At 43.5% G+C, this 12003-nt stretch overlaps 1 protein-coding gene across 1 annotated transcript; it reads left to right on the top strand.

Moving 5' to 3' along the window:
• Positions 1 to 8: 8 nt before the first annotated feature.
• On the top strand, positions 9 to 3094 carry LOC124006960 (zinc finger protein 665-like). Its single transcript, XM_046317159.1, has 2 exons — positions 9 to 337; positions 638 to 3094. The coding sequence occupies exons 1-2, from the start codon at positions 139 to 141 to the stop codon at positions 2239 to 2241; spliced, it is 1803 nt and encodes a 600-aa protein (XP_046173115.1). The 5' UTR covers positions 9 to 138; the 3' UTR covers positions 2242 to 3094.
• Positions 3095 to 12003: the final 8909 nt, after the last annotated feature.

Genomic DNA, 12003 nt, shown 5'->3' with positions numbered 1-12003 from the left:
TATTGACGGGATGGAACGTCACTTTCAAGCGACGATTACTGCTTTGTTCCGGACACGGCAACAACCTCGGTCACACCCACATCGTAAGATAGTTAAAAGGTTTTAATATTTTATTTGTATGCTATTTATTTGCAGATTATGGCAAAGTCAAAAGACTTAAAAGTGTTTTTGGAGTCGTCTCTGAACGAGATTTTTAAAGCCACAGTAAGTGACATATTGGACTCAGTGGACCAAACGTTGTCTGAGTACAAGGGCAAAATAGAAATAATTGAAAGTGAGAATGAGGATCTTAAACGAAGGCTGCACGAACAAGACAATAAGGATTCGATCGTAAAGGGTACGTACACAATGCAGTTGGCTTCAAAATAATAATCGCCAGTGCAGCTATCGTTAGTTGCAGCTGTCCTTTGTTGTCCCATTTTGATGTACATGCTGCCAAGATGGCCACCGAGCGTAGCTGACCCCTCTCTGTTGCATGTTTTACATGTCGTTTTCAAAAATTAATTGTAACCATGGACAACATTTGTTGTCAGCGGTACTTTCAGACTAGCTTTCGACGTTGGAACTTGTAGTAGATAGTAATCCCCTGACTTTGTTGGACAGTTTTTACATTTAACATGTATTTGTTGTCGCCCAGACCCTGAAAGTAACCAGGACGTGGTTCACCTCCCAGACTTATCAAGGAAGACATGTTCCAGCCGTTCATCTGTCAGCCAATCCCATAAGCCAATCAAAACACAGGGTGATGAAAGGAGGAGCTCCAGGAGACAGCACAAGGGCAAGATACCTCAGAGCATAGGGTCTGTCTCCATTATGGATCCAGCAGCTCAGCAGGAACCAGAATGCCTCAAAAACATCCCAGACACTGCGGTTTCCACCCTCATTTTCAAAAACATAAAGACAGAACCTGATATGGAGGATGACTATGCTATAGACCTCTCAAAACCACCATCTCCTCTCAACCTGGCATCTAAGCAAATTAAGATGGAGAGTGCTGAGTTGAGCTATATCATTCCGGAAGAGTATGATGAACATTTTCAGTCACCACTGGACACAGATGTGGACTCTAGAGACAGCGACAGTGATGTCAAAGTCACCATAGTGTCTGACATTCACATGGAGATGGGAGACGATGAGGGTGGCCATTTTGTTGAATCGGAGGAAAGGCTGTGTCACAATGATACTGGAGAGTCTGAGCCAGAAGAAGATTCTTTCTTGGCATACTACCCTGACACGGGAACTGACCCTGCTGGGACGACAGGGGAGGACATTTTACCAACTCTGAACTCTCACGCTACAGAGCCCTCTAAAAACACACAAGGCTTTTACAACTGCACCCAGTGTGAGAAGACATTTAGTCGAGTGAGCTCCCTCAACATTCACATGAGGAATCATAGTGGCGAGAAGGCCCACTGCTGCAACTACTGCGGCAAACGCTTTGGCCGGGCAGACCTGCTCAAGTCTCACAAGCGCACTCACACAGGAGAGAGACCGTTCAGCTGCAACCTCTGTGGGAAGAACTACAGTCACCCGGGCCAACTCAGAATACACAAGCGTGTTCATACGGGAGAGAGACCGTACTGCTGCCCACATTGTGGGAAGCGCTTCAGTGAACACAACCAGCTTAAAGTCCACTTAAGAACTCACACAGGAGAGAGGCCATACAGTTGCACTGTCTGCACCAAAACATTTAGCAACGCAGGTAACCTGAGAATACATCAGAGAATACACACAGGGGAAAAGCCTTACTGCTGTGTACAGTGTGGCAAGAGGTTCAATGGTATGGGGGACCTCAAAACACATTACAGGATTCATACAGGGGAGAGGCCGTACCACTGTGACCTGTGTGAGAAGACCTTCAGCCAGGCAGGCCACCTCACCATACACAAGCGGATGCACACGGGAGAGAAACCATACACGTGCTCAGAGTGTGGTAAAAGCTTCAGCGTGGCGAGCAGCCTCAAGCTGCACCTGAGGACTCATACAGGGGAGAAACTCTTCAGCTGCTCTTACTGTGGGAAGAGCTTCAGTAGGTCTGGCCATCTGAAAAGGCACGAACAGGTCCACACCAAGGAGAAGATCTACCCCTGTGACCTGTGTGGGAAGACCTACACTGACCAGTCATCCCTCAAAAAGCACCAGAAGACTCATGGAGATGAGGAGATGAGGACTGAGGAGATTGAGGGCAGTACCAGTGGGACTGATGTTCCCCATAACCTGGAAATAAAGATTGAGGACTAAGACTGTCATATTACTGTATGTGGTACATTGCAATATATATGGATATTTAATGTTGATGTATCAGTACAGTGTTGGAGAAACACTGTATGCTGAATTTCATGAGAACTCAAGTTTAGATTTGTCCCAAGTAGTAGGACAGCAAACTGCTTTTAGTGGATGTAGCCTAAGAGCTAGTCTTTGCCAGTATTAAACTATGGTAATAATTGTAATTTGTGGTAGTCTTTCTATATATATAGTGGTAATGTTGTTTACTAACACTGTACATAGCTTTTAAGTCATATTCTCTAAGAAAATTTAGATTTTCTTAAAGAATGTCATGCATTTTAGTGTAAATAATGAAATTCATCCAAATTGGTTGCAATGGCCTTTACCTAGAGACAAGCTAGATCATTTAATCTATGAACATGCTGTTCATTTTCACAATTAATGGTTTTAAACAAATCAACACGTTACACTAGAATATTGCATTCTTTTGGTAAGAATGATGCCAAACTTTGAAAACTATTTATTATTCAAAGTGTAATTAAAGGAATAATTCACCCAAAACCACGCATTCTTTTCATTTACAGTGTTAAATAACACTATGTGAACAATATTTTTTATGAACAAATGTTTCATTTTGATGTTATAAGGTTGGTAGCAACACAAAATCCGCAATGCTCTCTCTTGGCGATTTAGCAAACGTAGCTACACAGTAATAGCGAAGACAATATCAGCATGTAAAGTGGGTAGTTAGCTGTAAAATCGCCTGAACAAATTGTAGGAGTCTACAATCTCACAATGTTCAACCTGCAGATTGATGTGGAGTCTAACATTCGCAACTGCATATATACTTTTGTGGAGATGGGAAACTTCCATACTATGTCAATGGGCATTTTGGGTGATTCTGGGACAAGGAGCACACGGGTATTTCACCCAATAAATATGGGAGTTTATCAAAATTGTATTTGTTTTTTAGAATTCTTTGTGGATCTGTGTAATCTGAGGGAAATATGTGCCTCTAATATGGTCAACAATTTGGCAGGAGGTTAGGAAGTGCAGCACAGTTTCTACCTCATTTTGTGGGCAGTGTGCACAGCCTGTCTTCTCTTGAGAGCCATGTCTGCCTATGGCAACCTTTCTCAATAGCAAGGCTATGCTCCTTAATTTTGGGTCAGTCACTGTGGTCGGGTATTCTGCCACTGTGTGCTCTCTGTTTAGGGCCAAATAGCATTCTAGTTTGCATAGTTTTTTTGTTAATTCTTTCCAGTGTGTCAAGTAATTATATTTTTGTTTTCTCATGATTTGGTTGTCTAATTGTTAATTGTGTTGCTGTCCTAGGGCTCTGTGGGGTCTGTTTGTGTTTGTGAACAGAGCCCAGGACCAGCTTGCTTAGAGGACTCTTCTCCAGGTTCATCTCTCTGTAGGTGATGGCTTTGTTATGGAAGGTTTGGAAATCGCTTCCTTTTAGGTGGTTGGAAATTTAACGGCTCATTTCTGGAATTTGATCATTAGCGGGTATCTGCCTAATTCTGCTCTGCATGCATTGTTTTTTTACGTTGTACACAGGATATTTTTGCAGAATTAAGCCAGATCCTAATTGGTATGTTGAATTTTATGTTCCGTTTGATGGCATAGAAGGCCCTTCTTGCCTTGTCTCTCAGATCGTTCAAATCTTTGTGGAAGTTACTTGTGGCGCTGATGTTTAGGCCGAGGTATGTATCGTTTTTTGTGTGCTCTAGGGCAACGGTATCTAGATGGAATTTGTTTTTGTGGTCCTCTATGGCAATGCATCCTGGATGAAAGAGGCAGACAAATAGCACAAATGTGCTAGACCCTCCATTAAATTACACATTTCTCAAGGAATGAATATCACGCAAAAAAATGCTCAATGGCTCATTCGAGAGAAGACATCCGCCTGAGTTATGACATCGGCCAGTACTGAAAACTGACATGTGTGATAGACGTTTTGACAATTTAAAAGTCATTCCTATTAACATCCAGTGCTAGTGAGAGACTTTATCACTGTGCTGCATCATACCGCCTGAATTTCTGCCTGCTTGAACGCCAATATCTCAGATACACATGAAAATATTAAATTACAGGTACAATATCCATTTTAATTAATATATTCAGTTTATATAACATTTACCAGTGAGCTGCCACTCAAAAGAAAAACAAAACACACACAGAGTTCAAGTAATAATACATTCAGTATAAACAGAAAAAATAAAAATAAAATTAACCTTCCATTCCATTCTCCCAACCCCACCCAGCCAACATGTCTCCATCCACCCCCACTAGCAACTAGGGTTCAATTATGTGTCTTTCTAGGATTTTATATTTACATATTTTTCATTCTGACACCAGCATTCAAATCAGTTGGTATACAGACACAAGCAAAAGCATAATCCACTCAGACATAGTATAGTATGTGTTAATAACTTTTTATTAAATAGCTTTAATACAACAGCAATAACATATGTAAAGACATTGGCATACATATCAAAATAACAGAGTATGGTCAACATTTTATTGCATGTATTTGCTAGTAGTGCTGGAATGGGAACAGAGCCACTGGAGGGAAGTAGTTCAAAACAATGATTGCCAAGGTGATGAGGACCATCTTAAAGGCTCTTTTCTTGACGGGGTGCATCTCGTGGCGGCCCGGCCCAAACTGCCTCAGGGCCCACAGGATGGCAACGTTACGGAATAAATGAAGGCAAATGCCACCAGGATCTTGAATGTGAAGACCTTCTCAAAGTTCATGATGTTGCCCACGCACTTAGCGGTAGCATAGGCCAGCGTGAAGAGCCCAGTGGCGGCGTTCCTTGAGCTCTGTGAAGGTGATCAGGTGGAGCACGGCCATGTAGCGATCCCGACAGACGCAGGAGAAGAAGTCCTTGACGCCGTAGAAGTAGCGCAGCATGTATCAGGTGCTGCTGGTGGTCCGGTAGAGGACGTTGGCAACCTCCAGAGTGGGGGTGAGGCGGAAGAGGGTGTCCAGGATGGCAAGGTGCATTACGAAGATGTCTGAGGTGGTAGAGTCGTTCTTGTGCAGGGCCACAGCACCATAGCGTTGGCTGGGATCCCAGGAACATGTTGATGAACTGCAGCGCCAGGTAGAAGAGGAGTACGGCTGGCATGTCTTCAGACTGCCCATACACACTCTTGTCCCCTATGCTGGAGTTTAATGGTTTGTGAGAGATTTAAGAGCAAGGATGAGTCAATGTAGAACAAGGATGAGTTGAAGCACTCCATGATGACTGGACTAGTAGGAGACTCAGTGGACACCAAACAGGTCAAGGATGACTCTATAGACAAACAAAGAATAAAACTGTCAGATTTGGCACATTTCTAACAGCTAGTTGGACACTGACATATCATGACATTGATCATGCTTTGTAATAAAACAACATATCCCGTTAGCATCTTCCTTTTCCTCTAGTCACTGAACTTCAACATGACTTAACATCTGCCTTAAGAAATAAATCTGCTTACTTGATTCCAGAATAGAGTTGTCTGATATAGAATAATTCCTCTCGCCACGTGTTTTTAATATGGGACACTGTTTAAACGTTAACTGGGAGTGCATTCCGTTTTAGTTCATGTGCACATAATAAGGTCTGAAACTTGCCATGACACCTGTTTGCAGATGCCTGTAATGTAGAGTATAGGCAAAGTAAACATGCAGTATTTATTATCTTTGTTTCCTAGGATATATGCTGACAAGATAAAGGTAAACTGTGCAGGCAAGGAGATTGAATCTAAAACAAGTGTAACTTATCTTGGTGTGTCCCTAGTTCAATCCCTTTCTGGAGACCTAAAATCTCAAATAGCGAACAAATATATATATTTTTTTATAGCGTAACACTAGATATTTTTTACATCAAAGTTAAACCGCTTGTCTCAACCTTGATTCAGTGTCATGTTGATTACGCCTGCTCTGCTTGGTATAGTGGGCTATCAAAAAAGCTGAAAAAGAGAATGCAGGTAATGCAAAATAATGTTATCAGGTATATGCTGAATGTCCCCCCTGGGACCCACATAGTGGTACAGGAGTTCTGGGAGGTGGGCTTGTTGCCTTTGGAGTCCAGAGTGGACCAACTTAATCATATATCTTAAATGATCGTGCCCCAGGTTATATGGAAAACCACATTGATGGTCTATAATCAACACAATCACAATACCAGAGCTAGTGTTATGTCTCGTAAAATCCCAAGAGTAAACAGTACTGTGAGGAGCATGGTTTTCTATACAGACATTTGTCTATGGAATAATGTAGGTGCACATATTTTTGAGGTGACAGATGGACAGACAGTGACACATTCAATACCGCCTTGCACACTCTTGCCTTCATCGAGCTGATCTAGGGTGTAGTTATTAGGACAATTGCAATTGAGAGTTTCTATTGGACAAATTTAGGTATGTTTATCTCGGTTTTGTTCCTTTTGCTTCCGTTTAAGAAACATGTTTCAATAGAATACACCCCTGATCATTTTTTATTTTGGACAAGATAAAGCATAGCAGTGTGAACAGACAACACAGAGTTACACATGGAGTAAACAATTAACAAGTCAATAACACAGTAGAAAAAAGGGGAGTCTATATACATTGTGTGCAAAAGGCATGAGGAGGTAGGCGAATAATTACAAATTTGCAGATTAACACTGGAGTGATAAATGATCAGATGGTCATGTACAGGTAGAGATATTGGTGTGCAAAAGAGCAGAAAAGTAAATAAATAAAAACAGTATGGGGGTGAGGTAGGTAAAAATGGGTGGGCTATTTACCGATAGACTATGTACAGCTGCAGCGATCGGTTAGCTGCTCAGATAGCAGATGTTTGAAGTTGGTGAGGGAGATAAAAGTCTCCAACTTCAGCGATTTTTGCAATTCGTTCCAGTCACAGGCAGCAGAGAACTGGAACGAAAGGCAGCCAAATGAGGTGTTGGCTTTAGGGATGAAAGTTCATGCGTAAACACAGTTCAGTAATAGCAGCCACGTTGTATTCCTTTTCGCATCTATCCGCTCTCCTCCTCTCACCTTTCCCCTTCACTTGTGGACTTCAATGCACAACACATCAGCTGTATGTGACCAGGCAAAAAACTTTCCAAGCTAAAGCATATCATAACCGCTACACTCACCATATTAGCTAAAGTAATGTCCTAGTCAACCTAGCTAATATAATTAACACGTTAGTCAACCCGCTGCAATTATGCAGTATTGTTAGTGTACAGTCAGAAAGCAGTTTAGCACTTACACCGGTGGGCCCTGGTGGCAATAAATTAGTCAAACAAAAACCTTACCTTGAATTGGAAGAGTTCCAGTGTTGTGTTGGATAGTCATAGCCAGATAGCTAACATAGCATCCCTCTGTTTGAGCAAGGTGTTTGAGAAGGCTAAACTAGCTAGCTGCATTTGCTAGTTAAGTAAGTGAAACTAAAAATGAAAAAATGAATTTGTTAACTGTTCAACTATTTCATTTCTTCCAAAATCAAGGAGAAGCAAGAGTTCCTCTTTTTTGTCTTTCTCTCTCTTTAAATTAACTACTCACCACATTTTATGCACTGCAGTGCTAGCTAGCTGTAGCTTATGCTTTCAGTACTAGATTCATTCTCTGATCAATTGACTGGGTGGACAACATGTCACCCAGTTGGAGGATGTCATCCGGGAGTTGTCATAGTTACTGTTTAAGTCTATGGAAGGGGGTGAGAACCATGAGCCTCCTAGGTTTTGTATTAAAGTCAGTGTACCCAGAGGAGGATGGAATGCTTTTGAAGCTACTGTAGACCATTGCAAAACAGTTTATTTTAAACACATTATTTGGTGACGTGACTATATTTAGTATAGTTTTATCTAAAAAATACAACTTTTGTGTGTTATTTTTAAAAAAAAATCACTGTGGAGGATGGCCCTTCCTCCTCCGAGGAGCCTCCACTGAGCTCAACCTCATGGCAAAATGTATAAAATAGCACAAAAAAAATCTATATTCTCTCAGCCTAATTGCAAAATCTTTAGAATAGCATGAGAATAGCTATAAAACTGCACATTTTCCTCTCTGCCCCATGGCAATATGTGTGGAATTGCAGGAAATTACTCTACATGACCAAAAGCATGTGGACACCTGCTCATCGAACGACTTATTCCAAGATCATGGACATTAATTAATATGGACTTGGTCCCCTTTTTGCTGCTATAACAGCCTCCACTCTTCTGGGAGGCTTTCCACTAGATGTTAGAACATTGCTGTGGGGACTTGCTTCCATTCAGCCACAAGAGCATTAGTGAGGTCAGGCACTGATGTTGGGCATTCCAGTTCATCCCAAAGGTGTTCAAATGGGGTTGAGATCAGGGCTCTGTGCAGGTCACACACTGATCTCGACAAACAATTTCTGTATTGCTTCGCTTTGTGCACGGGGCATTGTCATGCTGAAACAGGAAAGGGCCTTCTCCAAACTATTGCCACAAAGTTGGAAGCACAGAATCATCTAGAATGTCATTGTATGATGTAGGGTTAAGAGTTCCCTTCGCTGGAATTAAGGGGCCTAGCCTGAACCATGAAAAACAGCCCGGGACCATTATTCTTCCTCCACAAAACTTTACAGTTGGCACTATGCATTGGGGCAGGTAGAGTTCTCCTGACACCCACCAAACCCAGATTAGTCCATCAGACTGCCAGATGGTGAAGTGTAATTCATCACTCCAAAGAACACGTTTCCACTGCTCCAGAGTCCAATGGCGGCGAGCTTTACACCACTCCAGTCGACGCTTGGCATTGCGCATGGTGATCTTAAGCTTGCGTGTGGCTGCTCGGCCGTGGAAACCCATTTCATGAAGTTCCCGAAAAACAGTAATTGTGCTGACGTTTCTTCCAGGGGCAGTTTGGAACTCGGTAGTGAGTGTTGCAACAATGACAGATGATTTTTACGCGCTACGTGCTTCTGCACTATGCTTCTCTGAGCTTGTGTGGCCTACCACTTTGTGGCTGAGCTGTTGTTGTGTTGTGGAAATTCTTACACACACGTTGTGGAAATTACCACCAGGGGCACTCAAAGTCAATCTTAAATTAATCATCCTTTATTATTTGCGCGCTGGAGAGGTTCCAACCAACTCAGTGCACCATAGTACACATGTCAATCAGGAGCTCTGCTGGGGCAGTCCCAGCAGTTGTCTGTGCATTCACCTTATGACATCCAGTGGAACAGCCACTTTACAATAGTGCATCTACATATTTTAAGGGGGGGGGGTGAGAAGGATTACTTTATCCTATCCTAGGTATTCCTTAAAGAGGTGGGGTTTCAGGTGTCTCCGGAAGGTGGAAGATTGACTTTATCCTATCTGGTATTCCTTAAAGAGGTGGGGTTTCAGGTGTCTCCGAGGAGTTGACTGTTGAGGAGTTTGTTCCACCATTGCCAGAGCAGCGAACAGTTTTGACTGGGCTGATGTACTTCCTCAGTGGTAGGGAGGCGAGCAGGCCAGAGGTGGATGAACGCAGTGCCCTTATTTGGGTGTAGGGCCTGATCAGAGCCTGGAGGTACTGAGGTGCCGTGCTCCGTAGGCAAGCACCATGGTCTTGTAGCGGATGCTGAGCTTCAACTGGAAGCCAGTGGAGAGAGCGGAGGAGCGGGGTGACGTGAGAGAACTTGGGAAGGTTGAACACTAGACGGGCTTTCTGGATGAGTTGTAGGGGTTTAATGGCACAGGCAGGGAGCCCAGCCAACAGCGAGTTGCAGTAATCCAGACGGGAGATGACAAGTGCCTGGATTAGGACCTGCGCCGCTTCCTGTGTGAGGCAGGTCGTACTCTGCGGATGTTGTAGAGCATGAACCTACAGGAACGGGCCACCGCCTTGATGTTAGTTGAGAACGACAGTTTGTTGTCCAGGATCACGCCAAGGTTCTTAGCGCTCTGGGAGGAGGACACAATGGAGTTGTCAACCGTGATGGCGAGATCATGGAACGGGCAGTCCTTCCCCGGGAGGAAGAGCAGCTCCGTCTTGCCGGTTCAGCTTGAGGTGGTGATCCGTCATCCACACTGATATGTCTGCCAGACATGCAGAGATGCGATTCGCCACCTGGTCATCAGAAGGGGGAAAGGAGAAGATTAATTGTGTGTCGTTGCATAGCAATGATAGGATGTGAGGTTATGACAGAGCCAAGTGACTTGGTGTATAGCGAGAATAGGAGAGGGCCTAGAACAGAGCCCTGGGGGACACCAGTGGTGAGAGCGCGTGGTGAGGAGACAGATTCTCGCCACGCCACCTGGTAGGAGCGACCTGTCAGGTAGGACGCAATCCAAGCGTGGGCCGCGCCGGAGATGCCCAACTCAGAGGGTGGAGAGGAGGATCTGATGGTTCACAGTATCGAAGGCAGCTGATAGGTCTAGAAGGATGAGAGCAGAGGAGAGAGAGTTAGCTTTAGCGGTGCGGAGCGCCTCCGTGATACAGAGAAGAGCAGTCTCAGTTGAATGACTAGTCTTGAAACCTGACTGATTTGGATCAAGAAGGTCATTCTGAGAGAGATAGCGGGAGAGCTGACCAAGGACGGCACGTTCAAGAGTTTTGGAGAGAAAAGAAAGAAGGGATACTGGTCTGTAGTTGTTGACATCGGAGGGATCGAGTGTAGGTTTTTTCAGAAGGGGTGCAACTCTCGCTCTCTTGAAGACGGAAGGGACGTAGCCAGCGGTCAGGGATAAGTTGATGAGCGAGGTGAGGTAAGGGAGAAGGTCTCCGGAAATGGTCTGGAGAAGAGAGGAGGGGATAGGGTCGATATATAAGACAAGTTATATTTGCATGATTTAGCATAATTAATTCATCATTACCGTTTTTGTTTAATTCATGTGCCCGACCAATACTGGTTCATTTATTTTTTATATTTTTTTTTATATGCCATTTAGCAGACGCTTTTATCCAAAGCGACTTACAGTCATGTGTGCATACATTCTACGTATGGGTGGTCCCGGGGGATCGAACCCACTACCCTGGCGTTACAAGCGCCATGCTCTACCAACTGAGCTACAGAAGGACCGTTTGACAGACCAATAGCTCACGAGGCTTCTTCACTCCAAGCTGAGACTTTGAAACTGAGATATCTTTCGGTTCTCAAAACAAAGGTCAAGGCGTACTGCCACATTGCAGCTACTGATAGTGAGGATTCCTTCAGTCAGTCACTTACATGAGCACAGAAAACGGTTATTAGAAAAGCACATGAATAGAACACGACTTCACTTCACAATAACAGCACTTACATTTGACCGGGGCAGCTCTAGCAGGGCAGAAATTTGACAAACTGACTTGTTGGAAAGGTGGCATCCTATGATGGTGCCACATTGAAAGTCACTAAGCTCTTCAGTAAGGCCATTCTACTGACAATGTTTGTCTATGGAGATTGCATGTATGCGTGCTCGATTGTATACACCTGTCAGCAACGGTGTGGCTGAAATAGCCGAATTCACTCATTTGAAGGGGTGTCCACATACTTTTGTATATATAGTGTAGCTTTATATATACTTTATTTTCTCTCAGCCTCATGGCAAAATGTGTTGAATGAGATTAGCTATAAAACTACAAATGTTTTATCTTTATTTTTTTACTGAGGTATGCCACTGTCGTTGAGACACAGCCTACATGGTGTCTTTGGTCTGTTCTCTGTACAGATGGCAAGAAGATCCCTAATACTCAATGTCAGAAACTGATCTCATAAAGAGGTTGTTTGACCTTTCAGATGACCTCTCACATCGCAGAGCTCAGAGTGTTCTTTTTTCATTTTCATTCCATTATGAA

This window comes from Oncorhynchus gorbuscha, linkage group LG20 (assembly GCF_021184085.1).
Source record: "Oncorhynchus gorbuscha isolate QuinsamMale2020 ecotype Even-year linkage group LG20, OgorEven_v1.0, whole genome shotgun sequence".
Classification (NCBI taxonomy): domain Eukaryota; kingdom Metazoa; phylum Chordata; class Actinopteri; order Salmoniformes; family Salmonidae; genus Oncorhynchus; species Oncorhynchus gorbuscha.
Note: the sequence above shows the minus strand (reverse complement) of the source record. Positions and strands in the feature narration are given on the sequence as shown.

Excerpts from the sequence above, each read along its gene's own strand:
- LOC124006960 (XM_046317159.1), top strand. The coding sequence starts at position 139 with ATGGCAAAGTCAAAAGACTTAAAAGTGTTTTTGGAGTCGTCTCTGAAC. Across the intron at positions 338-637 it reads TAAGGATTCGATCGTAAAGG|ACCCTGAAAGTAACCAGGAC; the intron begins GTACGTACACAA and ends GTTGTCGCCCAG.